Source organism: Bombus pyrosoma, linkage group LG3, assembly GCF_014825855.1.
Source record: "Bombus pyrosoma isolate SC7728 linkage group LG3, ASM1482585v1, whole genome shotgun sequence".
In the NCBI taxonomy this organism is placed as follows: domain Eukaryota; kingdom Metazoa; phylum Arthropoda; class Insecta; order Hymenoptera; family Apidae; genus Bombus; species Bombus pyrosoma.
Genome location: NC_057772.1, coordinates 3955027 through 3975299, shown reverse-complemented (window position 1 = coordinate 3975299; position 20273 = coordinate 3955027). Strand labels below are relative to the sequence as shown.

Here is a 20273-nt window from a genome sequence, read left to right as displayed (position 1 = left end):
GCATAGAATTCGTATGTTGTTAGAGGACACCAGGTTTCCGCGGAAGTGAGTCGATCAACGTGCTGAAGGGGCGTGGGGGTGAGGATCGAAACGGTTCGGAATTAATTCCCTTGTTATCCCAATAACGTATGCGATTCGATCCTTGCTCGCAACAACGTCGTGAGCGTCGGCTTGCTGGTTCATTATCGAGTGCAAGCCGGCTTCAAATAATGCCGCGTACCTGAAACGCTACTGGCAATTAGGAGGTTTACCTGCGCCTCGATAGTCGTGAACGTCGAAGTCGAACTCGAAGTTTACTATTGCATCGCGTCAAGTGAACCCTGTTACGGTTTAAACTCGGAGACAGGTCCAAGTTGTCGGTGCCGTTTGGTTTGATTACGAGGCAGCTTCGATATCGAGCGAATTGTTATGGTAAAGATCAGAGACCTCGTTGGACGTATTTCGGTTCATACGGAGAGATTTAAATGATTTGCAAATAAAAAATGGTTTAGATGATTTACGACTACAGCAAGGTTTAGGTGCATGTTATTGCACGAAGATTTGCGGTGTCGTTTCGCTTGAGAATATGAAACTTCATCCATATTACGAATAGCTTTTGAAAGTAACTTCTCGAGTAAAAATCAGCTGGAACGAAGCGTCGAATGCTGCTTGGACTGCCAAGTTCTAACATTTACATTGCGTACTCCTAACGTCTTCTTACGCGTTCTCCATATTATGTTTGTGTTTTTGTTTTATTCTTGATACTATACACGCGAATTTTATTCTCATAAAATGTTCCTTGACTTGCGATATCTTGGTACATATTATATACTTCCTTGAGTATCTTTTGTCACGATATTAAAGACCTGCCATGATAACCTGCGCTTATTATAGTCGTAACATATATAAAACTGAGTATATTAAATATAAAACGTTCGCGATCTTTCTATCAGAATTTTTTATCCAGCTTAACCTCCAACATATTCAACGCAAAAAAACAAGAAAGTATAATAAGAGCGGTAAGATCACGTTCTCGGGAGATTGCTCAACCTCTAATCCAGCTGCACTTGCTTCTTCGAACGCTTTTCAATTTTCCTTCCCTCAACCTCTACGCTCGAGGCCGCTTTCCACTTTAGTCGACCGAACCGATTAATCGAAAAGGCCCAAATAAACCAAGCCTGACAGACAGACAGAGACTGGCTCGTCTCCAAGAACTACTTCTCTACGTCTACTTCTCTACTACGAACGATTGAGATGTTTCTATGCACGAGATCCATCGAGAATTTGTAACGTTTCGAATCTTGAAAAGCACGTGCTCCATGGTTGCTTGTGATTATGCGCGCAAAATTCACCGCCAGCGTAGCTTTGACGTATGAAACGGAGGATAGACTCGTCGGCGCGCGACATAGGGTGCCTTTAATTTCGTTAAGAGCAGTAATTTCGCCCTGCGGGAAATTGCGCGTGTCTCGTCTTCGGAATTTGACTGTCACGCGAAATTTACACGACGACTCCATCGTGTCTTCCTCTCTGGTATTCCAAGGCTGAAATAATTTTGTTTATAATTATATTTTATTACTTACAGTTCGTTATCTTTCCTTGTTTACATTTCGTTACGTTCATACAATTTATCAGAAGAAGAAGAGGAAGCTATCGAATTTTTCATTCTCCGACTATATCCGCGAGCAAATTCAATCGAAAAGTCCAACACGTTTTCACTTAAGAAGATGAGATCACGCTACTCTCTAATAGATATAATCACGCTTAAATAGCGTTGGAGATACGTACAAACAGCATCAATTTAGCATCGATAGGTTTTCATTTTTACTTACTTTCACACATTACATGAAACCTGAGAGAAAGCTACTTTTCCGAAGGTAGAAAATCGCCAACTGGCATCCACGTAATGGCAATCGGAGTTTCTCGAAAGCAAGAGGAAATTACCATATATCTTTCGGAATTCTGCTTATTACTCGACAAAAAGACTTTCAACCTGTCCTCGAAAACAAGAATGATGAAACGTTTCATTACAAATGACTCGCTCGGAGAGAAACAAGACGCGATGAAACGACGAATTAATAGAATTTACATGCCCGCGCGTTCCTGTCTGGCTTTTTCTGCACGAAGAATACTCGAGAGGAATTTTTCGACGGCACGCTTGAATTATCGGGACAAGATTCTTCGTAATTCGAACCATTCGTCAAACTAATTGCACCTCCGCGGCGACCGCGAGGAGATTTCTAAGAAACGAATTAATCGCTGACTACATCAGAAGTTCCATCGCGACTCGCTTAAACCGACTTTTTAAATTTATCGACGCTAGAACTATTGTAGTAGAGAATGAGCAATGTGGACAATGGCTACTCTTTTTTTTCTTTTATGAAAATTTTATATATTTAGAATGATACAGAGTCTTGTTCAGAAGTTCTACAACGCGTTCTAGTTTTTTGATTAAACTTCGGTATTATGTATATTTAATGTAAGTTATCAAGATTTAATTATATCGGTTTTATAGCGTAAATTTGAATACACAAGCGTAATATACATTGCGCATTTTCTTTGGCAGAAATTTCAATCATCGGTGCTTATATTTTAATCTGTTAAACATTTGTCATACATCGAATTATTCTGATTTCACGGTTTATTTCGTGGAACAACATTTTGTCACCAAATGAGTAGAATATCCGTTTGCCACTTCGTTACGAAAGCGTAAAATTCTGATTTAATTCGTGATATTAAAGCTGAACAGATGAATAAACCAGGAAATTCGAAATTTCCATTTGGCTTTTGATTTGACGGTTATTATTCGAACATAAGGGACAATTAGCTTCTTGGTTAATAGAAAGAATGGTACGTTTGTACAGATTTTGATGAATCGAAACGAAACACAACGATCAAATACGCGCATACATGCGCGCTTCTGTGAATAATTCTCGTTACAGCAAGCCAAGCATCGAGAGATCGTTGGAAAATTACATGCAGGACCAAATTGCAATCGAGTTCAGCACCCGTTAGTGATTTGACGGATATAATGACGGTAATTTAACGGCGAGGCTGGCAAACGCGAAAATTTCAAGAGTCAACGTTTTCAATTCCGCGATTTAACTGAGCCACCCAAATGAATTTATATTGCACGTCCCGATATTGGTTTGAATTTAGTTATGCGGGAACAAACGCAGTTTTATACATTAGCAATCGGCTCGATTCGCCGGTTACGTGTATCAACGTGAATTTTGAAAAATGTTGTGGAAATTTATGCTGGAAATACGCGCGTAAAAGATCGAAATATCAAACGAAAAACAAAACGAAGATCAAACATTTGTAATACGTGGAATTTGTGGCAAACGCGAGACGCGCCGGTCAAGCTCGTTTAGATTATTCCAGTTACCTGAAATCAATAAACTTGAGGGGATTTTGTCAAATCTAATTAATAGTAATAATTGTTCGATAAAACATTGGATTATAAAATTGTCCTCATACGAAACTGTTACTTCTCGTGAATTTTCACTGTGGTATTCAATTGCTAAGTATAAAAATCTTCCGTTTGTAATCCCGTTCTCAAAAATTCTCCATTTCCATAGAAGACAACTTCTAAACTTTGTTCGATCATCCACAAACGTGTAACTCTCGACCCTCGTTATTTATCAAGCACCGTTGTTCGACCGTCTCGCGGTATAACGCGTCAACGAGAGTCGTAAATTCTCGTTACGGTACGATAATCGACGCCACGAATCAGTCGATCCCCTGTTTCGGTTAGGATAATACGGGTGGTTGAATGATTATAACACTGAGCTAACAGGTTAAATATACACTTTATTTCCAACAACTTTGAACACTTGAGTATTTGCGCGTGGTGTGCGTGTAGAAGTGTTCTCAGCGAAGTATCAACAGCAAGTTAGATGTGTTCAGATCTCAGAGTTACTAGCAAGTAGTTCGGTGATGATGATGTCGGGGAGGAAAAAAACACTGATGGATGTGTCTAGAGTATATGAGACAAGAGGATTCGTTAATGGTAATTTTCGTGAAGAAAGCGAGGGCAACAGACATCGTTGCCAATTGGATGAGAAAAAACTGGTGGGTGCTGTCCGCCCCCGACCAGAGGTCGCTCGTGGGTGGCATTATGTCGTTTGCTCGTGTTTTCCTGGAACGAGCAATAACCCTAAGGAACCTCTCGACTTGAAAGATACTTGAGGAACCTAAGGGTCTTGATTATAAAAAATGCTAAAATTTATGACGGTCCTTGGGATTATTGCGAGTCCGAAAAAAGATGTTTAGACGTCTAGTGATCTTCTTTAACCGAGGGAAGGAGTTTGGCTTATATGGAGGGTCACGGGACGTGACAGCGGTTATTATTTGATTGACTGAAATTGATATTTGCTGAAGCAAATAGTATTTCCGTTAAGTATACCATAGTCGGCAGAAACTCTATGCACGAGCTAGTCGCGAACGAAACGACCTTCAGGCCTTGTCCTCGTCTGCTATGCGGAGAATCTAAAAAGCCGCCACGTCCGGTCCCTCGTCTTCGTTCGAAGGTCCCATGAAATTCCGTTTCGATTCCGCCAGAGGATCTCGGCGTACACGCGCTTCACCGACGACATTTCCTGCCAGTCGAGGCTCTTCAGGAATTTTTATTGAACATCTCCCTCGAGACTGAGAGAGACGAGACGAGAAACGAGAGAAAGAAGAAGAAAAAAAGGAGATAGGAAGAGAAAGAGAGTAAGAGGACGAAACAGGCGACGTCCTCTCGGAGGGCGAGCGTGTCATCGATTTCGCATCAGGGACCAGCTCTCCCGATAAAGAAGCTCGATGGATCGGTCTGGCGGACTAGACAACTTAATTAAGGGACGTTTACTCTGCGACGTTGGCCCATCCTCCTTCCACGAACTGTAACTCGCGACCCTTTTGCCGCCCTTAATAAACGCTCGCTCGGGTCGATGCACCGGGAAACGAGCGAGTTAACTGGGTCACGCGTCGTTTCGCCGTGTTGCACGGCTCGCCACGCCGTGAAATTAACCCCCGCGATCGCGAAATACACTTCGCGAGCAACAGCTTCGCGTAATCGACTGGCAAAAATTAAGGCACGACACTGGGAATCTTGCCAGGGGCGGATATAACAGGGGGTTGACTGTTCGAGGGAGGTTGATTGAAGTGACAGTGCGCTTCGAGGGGAAACTGGTAGAAGAGGAGGGCGTATTTTCGGGGGTATAAAATTTCAAAGAGATGATAGAAATTACCTGGGGTATAAATACGCTTTGTTTGCCGAAATAAACGTGTTACGAGAGTCAATAACAAATCAATTTCATAGGAAATTTCCTTTATTTTACGAAGATAGAAGATTCGAATTTTCGGTATAATTTGGATCCTTGAGACGTAATAAATAACGACGTAAGAATGTAATCGTTGAATCATCGAAAGGAATCCTATCGGCGGAGACTAGGAACCAACTCAAGACAACCGAAGTGAAATTCTAATTAACCGAGAATTTATGAAATTTGATTCGTCGATGAGATAGAGAAGAAAATATTTTTTTCAAACAGACGACTCGATGATCTGCCACCTGTTAAGCTTAAAAGCGCTAGACGCGTCGTTAGAGGTAGAGCGACCGGAAAAATGGCCGACTATAAACAGCATCGGACAATATATAGGAGGGTGAAGTCGGCGTCGTAAATAACTTCGTCGAAACGAGTCGCGAGGATTTATCGCGGCGATTTTTCGCTGAAGCGAAAGGCACTCGGTTTATTTCCGTGGTAATGGCAACGAGAGATCCCTTGGACACTAGAGGAATCTCACCCCTTTCCGATTAGAACTAAAATAAAATATAATCAAAAGTATAATATTTCCATCGTGTTATCAAAGCTGAAATTAAAGCTAACTTAAAAGCGATGATTTTTCTGTATTCCTTGAACTGAAAGATCTTCGAAATGCAAATGATCCGCGCCGTTCCTTAAACGCAATCGATCGGGTTTTACAGGATTCGACGGTCGTGGAATTCTCATCGAAAGGTCCTGTGAGATGTCGCGAATTACTTCCACCGCGGAATTTTCATCTCGACCTGTCGAGTCAGCTGCCAGTCCGGATAATTTCCATTCCTTCGTTTGTTTAATTATACCCGTCACGTCAAAGCTTGAACCGCGTTATCAAACTAGACCAGCGCTTATTACCACAGAAACGAAGAAAGAACCAACTTTTTTCCCCCGAGCCGCTAGATTCTCGTCGAGACTTTTCAAGCCGTAGCCTTCGAAAATTTCTGATTGAGGGTTTAAAGCTCTTCGAAGACGGCTTGCAGTGAGAAGTTTGGCAAAGATCAGTAGTGAAATCGGAACTAGTTGGAGCTTCGTGGTAAGCCAATTGCGATTCCAACCGATTCGAAGTCTTGAATCCAGGATTTAGAGAGTCTGAGTTTGAATTTTGGCGAAGAGATCAGGGTTAGGAATACGTATATTCCGAACGATTAGTTTCTATGATGTTCGATCGGTGATTAGAGCTGGATAACATTCTACGATAACGATTAAACGGATACATTAAAAATGAATCGTTTATCGATAGTTCAATTTATTGAACCAAATACTAGAAAAGGAACGAATTTTGGATCTTCAGCCAGCACGAAGAACAGAATCATCGACGTTGCGATTTTTGAAATGAAAAACCAATAAGAGAATGTAATACAATTAAATTGTCAATCTTCTGAACGAATGGTCCAATCAATCAACGTTTCAATTTCATTATCAATTAAATAATCTCACTTTAGTTAAATCCCGGATATTTCTAGTTTTATGTCCAGGTACTACGAACGCTAAAGATAAATCATCCATTAATCAAATTTTTATCTCTTAAATCAAATACCAAAAAGGAGAATATTCTATAACTAAATTCCAGATTTACATGTTGAATCTCTAACGAACATTGAAAACGAATCGTCGTCTCCTTCGAATTTCTCGTACGAAAGATCGAAACGCGACAGCAGAAAGTACAGAAACGAAGGGGAAGGGAAAGGGCGGAAGCAGTTCGGAGAAAATATCACGATGGAGAAAACAGATTGTTGGACGTCGGTTTAAGCCGGTTTCCATGACAGAGAACGCACATTAGCGATAGTCCGGGCGTTAATGCTACGCCAGGTGGAAACGGAAAGTGGAACTCGATGTATCGCTCGAGGGTGAAAACGGTTCGCGAGCTTTAAAACTAAACGCAGTTAAATCGAGTATGTTATGCACCGGAACAACGTCGCGTGCGGCCCAGGTATTAACGCGACGCTGTAATGTATTCGAGGTTCCGGGCGTTCCTCGGCTTCTCCGTCGCTGTTTCACGAAGCTTGTGCTACCCCCTTTAATCGTCAACCAATCGAGCTTCGAGACTGTCGTGCTTCATGGAACCTGCGATCAAGGTCTTTCAGATCAGCCAATTTTGATTTAAACAAATCACTTTGCTTTCGATGTAAAGTTTCGCTGTTCTTCCTTACATTGGTATTTTTTTTTGTCGAGAGTTTTGGATCTTAATAGCCGAAATAATTGTATAGGAACACTAAATTGACACTTAGAATTCATATTAGAATAGTTATATATTTATTTGATAAGCGATTTCAAAGATATTCATCGATACACACTTGCACGCGTCTCAGCACTTTCTTCCATACCCGACTGTTAACCGACTGAACAGTTTACATCCATTTGTTTTCGAGACGACGCGCACACACTGATATTCGCATACAAGTATCACTACTACGCATCTAACCTAGTCTAGCACATAAAATTATACATGTCTTAATATTTTTGCCACGAAACGAAGCTCGAGAGTTTCATTATTAAAAATTTTGGGTATCGCGTTTCTATTTATTCTAAAGAGTACTACGACGATTAGATCGTTTATGCATTTAGATGGAAATATGCGAAAATACGCGAGATATAGACGAAATAAAGAATTTCTTACGATATTTATTCGCTTGGCAACTAGGTGATTGCGGATTTTGTCATTAGGTGGTATTGACAAAATCCGCAATCACTTAATTGCCAACCCAACAGATAATAAGAAAAATATACGAGTTTGACTTTTTTGGTCTTGTTGGTAATTAACGATAGAACTATAATTAAAGATAGTTGTAGACGTTTTGTAGTTACTAAGGATATATGCGGTAGGGCTCTACTTATTGCAAGGAAATCGTTTATGTATAGTGTCTGATCATGAACTCCGGTGGGCTGAATCTACTTACCGCGACGTGAACTCGCGTACGAATGAAGTCTGGTGACACGACTTGGTCTTAGCTGAATCCGTTTAATCTGAACGTGAACTTGTATACGAGGGAAAATTATAAGTGACGGAGAGAATCTTATTATGTGAAATGTTTGATGAAACACTTTTAACGAGTTCACATAAATTGAATTCTACCGTAGATAATTTTAGTAAAAGCGATGTTTAGTTTTATTCAGGTAGCAGATAGTGTAGCAGCGATGGATTTTGATAAAATTGATATTTACTTTTATCCAAATAGAATCGCGATTATACGTGTAAATGCTTAATTGTGCTCGTTGTATCGCTGTAATTACAATCGTTCACGCACAGTATATTTAACTGCACATTAGAGACATTTATAATCGCTGTAATTATAATGTTAATTTTATGTTCGACAGTGGTGCAACGAGATGAATTTTAAATAACGTTAATAGAAACAGTAAATCGTTGTTTGCAGAACATGAAAATTACTTGTTTGACAATCTCGTTCTAATCGCAAACATTTCTATTCTCTCTTTCGTCCCACCAAAACGAACCTTGTCTAACGAGAGGTACCTTATCCTCTAACTTTCCAGCGAACTTCGACTTGATTAAATTCACCCCTATACCTCGACCTTTCCTTGGGACTTTCCCACGAATTTCCAAGCTATGGGTTCCTAGGAAAATTGCATCCGCGGGTGTCTAAGCGTGACTGAATCATTACTCAGCTCGGTGATTAAAACCAGACGGCGAAATTTCGTGTAACATAATTCCAGATCCTATTGCGTTGTTTCAGATTTCTGCCAGCCTCGTCCTGTCCGGCTTTCCTTCCTGCAGTCAGGTGAGTGGCGTTAATATTGTTCATAGAAACGCGGTATCGTTGCTCTTAGAGTATTGTCTTCTCTTTGATACAAAACTTAGAGACGAATGAATAAACAGTAGTGAACAAAATTGTGTTATGTATTCGATGAGTAAACTGCGAATGTTAATTCGTACTCGTAGCTTTTTATAAAACTAGTTAAAGAAGTAGAATTTAAACAGATATTGATTTCAATTATTGAATGTTATACACTTTAGAAACGTTCTATGCTTTTGCATATTATATCTATCTTACGTATTTTCGCAATTTTTAATTTCTCACAAAAGCACGAACGTTCCCGATAGACTGCTTATTAATAGATTATGCTCAATAACAAAATGCCGCTCTTTGTCAAACATCAGGTACAGCAAATAAAGAAAAAGATCTGACGAATAGAAAAGAAATTTCTATAAAAATATGAGCCAGCGTGTGAACGATATAATATTTTATTACGCGAATTTTATTCGAAGATATCGTAGCGGGATAATTAAAGTTTACAGTTGTGTGTATTATTCCTGGAAATTAATGTGCAATTAATGATAAAAAGTAAGTACGGCATTGAGAGCAAAGTTTTCACATTACGAAAACATTATGCGGGATGAAGACAAACACAGCATTAAGAAGCCGTATTTGCGTAGAACTGCGTGTGCATAAAGAACGCAGCTATCGAAGGTAGTTCGCCGAGCAAATAATATTCCGAGTTTACGCAGGTTCCGGCATGAACTGCTGCCACTCGCGTTTCCTGTTCGTTCAAAATTCCTGTTCGTGTTTGACAGCTGTCTAATTACTTCCAACTTCCTGTCCAATGAGCATCATCTAACAAATTCTTCCCTGGAAAATTTCAAAAAGTCTCAGTTTCAATAAAATGATATTGGACAATATTTTTAACGATAGAAAATTTCTATTCTTATTATAATATATATATAATAAATTATCCCTGAAATTATCGCAGAAGAAGATGATCGTTCAAACATTATTTCGAGACACGAAAGGCATAGTTAAAACACGAAGCAACAGAAAATAGTGGTCACTGTATCGAAGAGTAATCGTACAATTTCGTAAAATTTCAATACAATACAATGGTAAAATTTCAAAGAAAATTTCAGAAAGGAAATTCACGATCGTTGCTATGTGACGTTCAAAACTAATCCATCTGCTAGTGGAGAAACAGCGTCAAAGAGAACGACGTGGGACAGATGTGGTTTGGAAGGAAAATGCATGCGCCTGTAACGCGTCCCATCGAAAATGTATACGACGTGCGCTCTATGTTATAGAAATGAAAAAGAAAGACAGAACGAAAAAGAACGAGCGAGATGATTGCGTCTGAAATTGGTAGAAAGGGCGACGAACGCTGAGTCGAGTCGGGGACAGTTGGAGAAATACCCTCCGTGGGGAAAGCAATTTTTAACGACGCGTCTTCTGTCTCCTTTCGTTTCTCGAAACGCGAACCTTGCTGCAATAACTCTATACGTGACGTAAAAACGACATAAAAAAATAGATGGTGCGGGGTGATTTCTTGCTCGTAAAGGAATCGAAGAGCGAGCTTCGTGATTGGAATAGTCCGTGAAGACTGTAGCGTTACGAGTTTCAGCACTTTTCAAACTCAAACGTCCCTTACCTTTCAAGAAAATTTCTTCCTTTTGTGTATTGTTAAATAATAGAAATTTCTATTTTCAGAAAAATATAATATTCTGAGAGTAATTGGTCCTCGATGCAGATTAAGTTAAAGATAGATTCGGAATAGATTTGGCTCTTTGGATTAAGTTTGTATTAGATTTGAATGGAGTTTGAGCTAAGTGGTTTAAATTTCGCTCAAGTTTCGGAATTAGACGTTAATTAAATTTTGAATTATTCCCGTACAATAAATCACATCTTAATGGTTAAAAAAACATATGCTAAATTTCATACCCTAAATTTACAAATTTGCACATTTTGCCATTTCTCTATCGAAAGATCTGTCAAAGAGAATTCTGAAATACACTCCCTCAAGTTTCTCTGAATCGCATTCCCGGAAAAGAAAGGAAACCCGAAGAAATTCAGTGCCCCTAGAACGAGCCACGATTCGTCTACCAACAACGAATCACTTTTCCCTGCTATTTTTCTCGAAACTGCACGAGCTACTCCCGCAGAGATTTCTTTCCAGGCGATCGGACGCCGTGATTCGGTCGCTGGATCAACGCTCCCCCGCCAGCGTGAAATAACACAGGAAATAATGGCGGTCGGAGGTACAACGACCGCGTGTCGCAATAAGAGGGAACGTGACAGGCGTTATCGAGGAAACGCTGTCAGGGAAGAAATCACGGACGAAGAGGTGTACCGGGTCTTTCTCGTCGAAGAACGCAGGTTAAAGAAAGGAATGTGGAGGAGAAAGAAAAGGGGTAGTTGCGAGCTAGGGGTGGTTACGGCGGCTGGCGACGGATGAAGAATGCATCGAGCAGAACTGAGCGGTCGACCACGTAACGTCGCTCTTCTCGTTCCACGGACGGCATGAGCTTGGAATGATAAAGAGTAAAAGGGAAAAAGTGGGGGATTAAGGGAGAATAGTTGGGATCAGAGGGTGTGTTTCTATGTGGTGAGGGTAGAAGAGACTAGAGGGTAAGATGGGTCGAGATGATAGTGGAGAAAGTAAGTAAGAAGGAGGAATTTTGCCCATCAAAATTGAAAATATTTGGTTACAGGAAACGCGGTGAAAAGATCGATTCATAAATTCTGATAGAAATTTCTTGAGATTTTCTATCGTTAGTTTTGTTCCTACATTTTTATGCATTTCAGTGATTACGTTATGTATTTGTTCGTATATCGTTCGATTTCTTCAATACGAGATTAGTCGACGATGATAGATGAACGACGCTTGAATAGTTGCTAGTATTAATAGCACTAACGTAAAGGGAAAAGTCGAATTGAAACAGATGTAATAAATAGAAGCGAAAACAATCGCTAGAAGCAGGCGTGAGAAAGGTTCGATAAAAATGCAATACGAACACGTATCGAACGGCGCGAAAGAACGATGAAAAGAGACTTGGAAAATGGGTTCGAAAAATAATAGGAACCAGTCAATGAAATTGAAACCAACGGAATAACGAGCAAGTTATTCCACCTCTGGTTAGAAACAGTAAAAAGGGGGATATAAAAAGTCTGAAGAAATATGATAAAAACGTATGAGAGAAAAAAATAACAGGAAGAACGATGAACACAAGTAAAAACGAGCAACATCAGTAGAGATAAGGTAGAAAGAAGCGACGAGCAATGAAAGAAACCGAAAGAGACGTAGGTGAATGGGAGGACAGCTTTGGTAGTAGGAAAGGTGTAGGGGTGTGTGTGCAAGCAGGCAAAAGCAAGGAGAGTCTACATCACCTTGCATTCCACTTGACGGCACTTCTGCGTCGTCGCCTGCTACTTCTTTCTACTTCCGGTGGCGCGCGCCGTTTCCCTCAGCTTCGCATCCTCTTCTCGTTCCGCTGTCGCGACGACGAATCCCGCCGGGACGTACGCAGAAGAGAAGTTTCGAGTCTCGAATCGACGAACGTCGACTCGGCTTAACCAACCTGACACGCATCGACGATCGCGAAAAGATAACTCCGCAACGAGGTCTCTCGTTCTAACGCCTCCGATGAATCGACGATTCCAACTCTGATGCGCCTTTCCTCGCTTGAAACGCGATGCGCGATCCAATGGTCTCTCCTTACGGATCGCTAAAACCTCTGACTTAAAGATTTTCCCTGAGCTTCACGTGTGTAAGTAACGATGGTAAGTGGTAGCAGTCTTTTTAAAAGGAAACGATCACGGAAGGCTTCGGATCTGAGGTAGATTGAAACGAGTTGGATTTACTTGTATCTTAGGTATCATTAAGCTGTGACTAGGAAGCCAATGGGGAAAGATTACGACGAATACATGGTATTTAAGATTAAAGATTACGACGTTTCAAAAGAGAAGTCTTATTTCCATAAATTTATTTAGCATCACAAGGAGATAGTATAACAATTGAAACTTGCAAGGAAGCTGGAAAACAAAGTTTGTGGTCGTTACAATACGTGCAATTGATCAACACAGCTCTTGAGAGACTCATTTAGGTCTCTTAAACTATCGCTCGGTGCTTCAACCATCGCAATGGAAGATTCAACCGACGTAACACGATCTTCCACTATAAAAATCGTCATTCTTCTGTCGTATCAAACCATTAATCAGGAAATCCTGCTCTATGGCACTAACGTAACCAACCGTTCACGCGATGTTCGCTGCTTCAGCATCGTCGTAAACGAGCGATAGGCATCACACGGCGAGAGGATACATCGTCGAGGTTTGGTCACAAGGTTGACGATTCCCGGGTGTGCAGTAAAAGCGCGCAACTGGCACGAAAACAACGGTCGCAGCGGCGTTTATGGGGCTTTCGCATCGATCCGTTCTCAATGCATGAAATTAAGACGTTCCTGGGCGCTATCAACGAGCTCCGGTTTATCGTCGTGGGTCCCCAGTCGTGACCGGGAAATCTGCAATGCGGACACCCGCCGCAGACTCCGCGCGGATCGCATCCGAGCGACCAGCGCAAAAATTACGAGTCGCTCGGGGAACGACGAAACTTCCTTCGGACCCGGAAACCAACTTAGCAACCGGCGTCTATTTCTGTTGGTTGAAATGTAAATTTCCAAGTGAATGGTCTGGTTGGCCGGTTTGGGACGAGCTCGGTCGGATCACTGGTTTTGTGGCTATCTCTTGGTTCTTTAATTCATTCCCTTTCCGATGTATCTTTTATCCTAATCGAATTTCGAAAAGACAATTAATCGTTTGGCTTTCGGAGAATTAAGCTCCGATTGTGCACTGTAATAATAAAATTGAGAGATTCTCAGAAAATTGAATCGATCAATTGGGTTCTTGAGTGACTTGTTTGTATCTTTATATATGTGTGTGTTTTTGATAAGAGGTCTAATCGTTAAATTGCAGTAGAAGATGATTCCGATTGTAAACACATCGAAATTGAGAATAAACTGATTGGTGACGAGGTTAAGGAGAATTTATTGTTATACGGATTGAAGAAATTTAATTGGTTTGTTTACTTAGCTATCAATGAACAGATTGATTCGATGTACATTAATTCCTTGATTGTGGAAAAACGTGGTTTTACTGCCAGACGATTTGTAAAGCGTGTTGGTATTCAGGATAAAAATAATAGGGAAATGCGAAGATTTGTTAATGAGTAGATTTAATTGCTCGAAGAAAATGCGATACGTGATATCTAGACGAAGTGGAAGATAACGCAAGATTTAAGAAAAAACTGCGACATTTGTCGCATATATTTATATGTAAGACGTGCGAGTATTAGAATTAAAAAAAGAGGTAGGCTTGCAAGATCGGGATAAGAGATTCATAAAGGTCAGGGTGAAAGATCTCTATGCTTGGAAACTGCAGGTGGAAAAGTTGTGGTGTTGAAAAGTCAAGGTGAAAAAGCTTCGTCGTCGAGAAAGCTCAAGATCATGCGCGCACGACTTTGAGATTAAAGAACTTTGATCTTGGTAACTTTACCCAATTAGTCTCAAGCTTTTGGACGTTCTACGCGTAAAACAAATATTTCGCTTCTTTGGATTTACGAACGAGAAGTTCTAACATTCGTATACTAAAATTGTTTTTTATTCGGAATCTCAGGGTTAAAAAGCTCTATTCTTGAAATAAGAGTAAATCAGGGACGTTAAAAGTTAAAGAGAGCTTTCGCTTTAAAGAGCAAAGCACAGAGGAACTGTAACTTTTAACAGCCTTGGGTATGAAAAGTTCAAATCGAAAAAATATTACCTGGAAGCTCGATAACACAGACATCCACGCGTTATGAAGAAGTTAGAAAAGAATAAGGGGGATATGACCGACCGTAGTCAGACATTCTTCAATTCTACTATTTTTCTGCGAATTTTCCTGAGTTTCAATTCGGAATAAAATGTCACAATATCGCGATACTGCAATCCTTTTAATCAAAATATTTCGTTTACATATTTTTCACAGATATTTCTTCAGTGAAATAAAAAACACAGATACAATTTCTATGTCGTGTAAAAAAACTTTTATTTCAAATACACATCGTGTTTGACAAATGCTGCAATGTTTTTAATCGAAATATTCTTTACTACTACAGATCTATAAAAACAGAAATTTTATTCTAAATATCTGTTAGTATTTACAAATATTTTTCCACAACTTCATTGTTATTTTCACAAACAATTGTGCAACGTTGTTGTGTGCGTGCACGCGTAACGTTCGCAGAAACTTTACGACGCGTTCTCATTGTACGATCCTGCCGTGAACAGTATTGTGTCAGGCGCATCCCTGTTCTCGTGGTAAACAGTTTGCATAATAATTTGGTGCGCGAGTTGGGCGCAGTCGAAAGGAACGAACGACACCGTTACAAGCGTCTCGAAAGATGGCGTCAACGTAAGGGAAACTTTACGAGCGAACTCGTTCGCGAGTTTTTCATCTTGTGGCTGGATAGATAGCAGAAATTTCGACTCGCTTTACGCGATCGTCCAAAATCTTCTTCCCCTGTTCGCTCCACGAGACTTTCTAGGAAATTTCGTAAGAAAATAATTGAACTTCATGGGCTTGTCGAAATTGGATTTTGTAAATTGGTCATTTTTTATCGTGCAAGCAGTAAACTTGTTGGAACAATGATTTGTCAGTGTAAATTTCAATGTAGAAATTGGAAATTCTCTAGCGCTATCGACAAATTATACGCTATAGACATTCATATTACCATTTTTTGATATTTTGAATATATAAAATTTTGCAGAACGACAACTTGTCGATAGGAATTCTAAGATTATCTTTGACGTATTCGAAATGTTATCTTTGAAACCGGATCTCTGACATTTGAAAATTGTTTAAAATCATCTTTACGATGCTTAACAATTCTTCAAGATTGTCTCTGAAGTACTTGAAAATTACCCAAAGTTATCGAAACTTTTTAAATTCATCAAAATTCTCTGACGGTATTATTCATGAAAAATCATTCGTAATAACCAAATTCAAACGAATTAACGAACTCGTCACTCTGCAGTAGCGTTCAGATTTATCGCACGGAAAGAAATTTGTCTATAATATCAGATTACCAAAGTAACTGGTTCGAAAGTAAAGCCCGATACTCTTTTCACTTGGACTTTCCCGTTTGGTCGCGCATTAGCGTAATAAGATTCGTCGGCGAGCTGTCGCCGCATTCTTCCGCATGAAATTCCTTCCATCGCGATGGAATCGTGGACCGCGCGAAAGCCTCGTAACGATCCACCCTACTTCGTCGGCAACTCTTCAACTTTTAAAAGTCGATAACAAGTTCGGTGCAACTACGAGAGTGCCTCGAATAGATCGTCCTTTCTTCCACCCTCGTTCGTCCAACGAGTTTCAAAGTTAATCGTCTTTTTTTCGGATGCAGCGAGTCTCGGTTTTCCTGCATGTTTTCTACCAAGATAATCTTAAACGAATACTACACTCGGACGATTAAGAAATTATTTGTTAAATCCAAAATATCGAAGGCATAGAAAATGCAAGCTTCGAAGGGATATATAGTGTACAATTTTCTAAGCGCGATAGACCGACAATGTAAAATGACTTAAGTATGAGATGTCATTAATCTTGAGTATTTTAAGTATTGCATGAACGAACGAACATAGTGTATTTGAAGCATAAAATATTTAGAGTGGAAACTCTAAACATAAAATACTTGGAAGGTAGAATGGATCAAATGTATAAAATTCCAAGCATAGATTTTTCTAATAATAAAGTATCGTAGGTAAAGAATATTTGACGTGTAGTACATTTCAAGCATACAATCTTCGAAGCATAAAATGTTCTGAAACAGCGTACACTAAGCGCAGAAAATCCTAAACATAGAATATTCTACCAGTAGTGTATTGTGCGTATATAGTTGTAATATCGCGGAATATATTATTATTATATTCTGATATTTATGATTTATTTACAATGAATGGATTGTACAGATGTTGATTAAACAGAAGAACGATGGTTGTTTGACGTGAACTAATCACAATAACGTACTGTAATCTAGGCAACTCAATAGTTAATTTGCAACTCTCGTCACAACGGATCCAACGCTCTCTCTCTCTCTCTCTCTCTCTCTCTCTCTCTCTCTCTCACGCGGACCACGCTCCCTCGACAATGCTAGCAACACTATATGGACAACGCAACTCGCACTCTCTGACTTCTCGATTCACACCCCCTGGCTTCTCCACTGACACTGCCTGTTCTAGCATCCCTTTGTCTTTTCTTAGGCCCACGACGCACGTGTTCCGCAACCGCTCGTGGCCAGGGCCACGTAGGCCTTTTCTACGAAACTGTTCGATTGAAGGACCGACGACACGTTGATGGGCCCGACGCTGCCTCGGCTCTCGCGACATTGTTTATGGTTTACCCGATATCTCTTAGGCAGATATCTTTTGTCCACGATACTGCATAGTTATCCAAGACATTGAATATTTCAAGCATAGAGTATCCCAAACGTAGAATATTCCAACAGTGGAATAATATTATCGGAGTAGATTATTCGGAGTGTCAAATGTCCAAAATATGGAATATCTTAATAAAAGGGTGGATTTGAGGTTTAGGATGTTCCAAGTTAATCGAGCATATAATAAAAATTTGAGAATCTAAAGCGTAGATAATCTTAAGTATAGCGTACTCCAAACATTTTACCAAATTATACCAAAGTCATATATGAGCATAGAATATTCCAGGCATAGAATATTCCAATCTGGAGTATCCCAAGTCCGGAATATCCTAAATACAAAATATTTCAAGCGTGTGCTCTCTAAACACAAACTTCGGTCTGAAATTCAATTTACATAATATCAATTCAACCGCCATCAACTATACCAAACGCTCTAACTACCTTACTAAATCCGTCGTAACAACGTTAAGCGATCATCGTACTCATTCCTCATTCATCGTGCATTCTGGCTAAGAAAGATATCCTTACGATCTTGGTTCTCTTTCGAATTCTCAGAACACACGAACGAAACGTCATTATAGTGAAAAATACTTCGAGGACAGCCAGTGAGATCGCGAGCTGAATATACAATCATCGACGTTGCAAGGCTGTCCGCATTCGCCTACGTTCACTGGAATGAAAATCGAGACGTACGAACGTACACGAAACTTATTAATTTTGCGAAACGTCGTCGACCAATTTCAAATAATTTCCGCGATTTTGCTGCCTTCTAAGCTGATTATGCGTAACAGATACGAATTAATTAACGCGATACGTCAAGTGCTTTGTCTCATTTCCGATATGGCTTTGCATCGTAATCAAACATAAATCAAACGTCATTTGATCAATATAATATTACGTAATAGGATATTCACGTTTCGTAGCATTTCGAGAAAATTTGGTTCTTCCGTCTTCTTTGTGCTGTTCTTTCTTTAAAGATGATACAATAAAACGTTGTTACAATACGTATACTTTTAAGAAGCTTATTCTCATTTCTTTCTCTTTTAGTTAATTTCATTCTGTATTTCACTCTGTCCTTCTTCTTTTTTATATTCAAGTAACGTACTGTTTAAAAGAATTTATTTACTCCATTCTTGTTACAATTGTCCTTTTTTTGTAGAAACTTTCTATCATTTTCCCTGTTCATATTTTACTCGTTTGTCTATAACCGTTAATCATTTCAACGATATTAAAAAGTAACAAAATATTACAACTACGCGTGGTATAGAAAAATTGACTCATCACCCTTTTACACCATCTTCTTTTAAGAAACATTCTTATGATTCTTGTAGGAAATTTTTTCTTCTCCGTCAATTTTATTTATTCCCATAAAATTTCCCCGATTTTCCCCCCATTCGCATTGCGCGGATTTTTCTCCGCCTTTCCAATTTTTTGCCAAATCTCGGTAAAATCCTTTCCTCCTAAAAGGTCTACCTTTTCATTAAATTTCCTTGAAAATGTTCCATAACGTGCTCCTACCCAAACGCTCGCTATCAACTATCGACGACACGATCGCGCATAATTTTCCGTACGTCTCGCTGACAATTACGCGATATCGTATTAATGAGTGGCGTGCGTGTGTCGCAGGTAATCTGGAGCGTGCGCGCGCTTGTTTGCGCGAGCAAAACGAGCTTCGCTAGCTGCAGTTGTAATTTCTCGCGCATAGACACGGCACGGACTAAATCGCCGGACATCGTTAGTCGCTAGTCCCGTTCTCTTATTATTAACCCGGCAATAGAAATTCAAACGAGCCCCATCATCGTTTACCGATAAATACGGTGGCTCGCGAAAATATTGAGCACATACCACAGGAAATTTTACTACCGTTGCGTTATATAAACTATTTCTAAATATTGCTGTAATGAAACGCGATTGCCATCAACTGTTGGTCAAATGAGATGTAGAAATTGCAAACATTTGCTTGGTACAAAATTAGTATACATATGCAGCATGGATGGCCGCCTTAAACATATACATAATAATTGCTAAATATGGATCCATTGAATATTGGGCTTAATTAATACGTTTAAATAACTTTGCGATCTCCGAGGAATATTTCTGGTATTAGAAGCGGCTTGCAATTTCTCTGTATATTTTCCGATTTATTTCAAATTGTTTGTGAACTGCTTATGAAATTTCAGAATGCTTTATACGATACACGTAATATATTGATAAAATATTTCCGCGAGTGTCCAAATACTTTGGCAAGCCACCGTATTTCGCCATTTCGCACGAGCGAGTAAATACTGCGACGAGTGCAAACTCGGTCTGGATGGACCATCGCTGGTTTCCTGTTCCTTCTGGCGCCTTGCGAGTCCACCATAGCGACAGGAAGAAGAAACGCCCAGGCTTCCAGGTAATGGAAGTGCAGCACACGAAGTAAACGAAAGGTTTACTTATTCTGGGAAGATGCTCTTCGCTGGGCTTCCCGGTTCAGCATGTTGAGACGTTGTAATATCGAGGTACACGGTCCAAGAGAGGGAAAAGCGATGGCGTGTGTAGTATGGGAATAGAGCGAAGCTCTCTTTCAAATATTTGCATCTTCTTGTTTATTTTAAAGCAGAGAATCTCTGATCTATAGAGCGTTTCCCTCCCCTATTGATGAAATGGAGCACGGTTGAAATTTACCGATTCAGAGGCAGGAATTTGTTTCGCTGATTTTTATCTCAGACTTTGCTAAAAATAGGAGAATCTGTGATCTAGGAAGGATTTTCTTTTTATTCATCTTTCGATTAATGTAGGAAAATTTGCGAACAGCTCTTG

General features: G+C 39.8%; 1 protein-coding gene across 1 annotated transcript in view; it reads left to right on the top strand.

Annotated features, from left to right (window-relative positions):
* Positions 1-20273, top strand: part of LOC122577977 — a 351338-nt gene that overhangs the window by 75933 nt on the left and 255132 nt on the right. The window contains exon 14 of the mRNA XM_043749756.1: positions 8955-9019. Within this exon, the coding sequence (XP_043605691.1) occupies positions 8955-9019 (65 nt within the window). The remainder of the gene's footprint in view (positions 1-8954; positions 9020-20273) is intronic.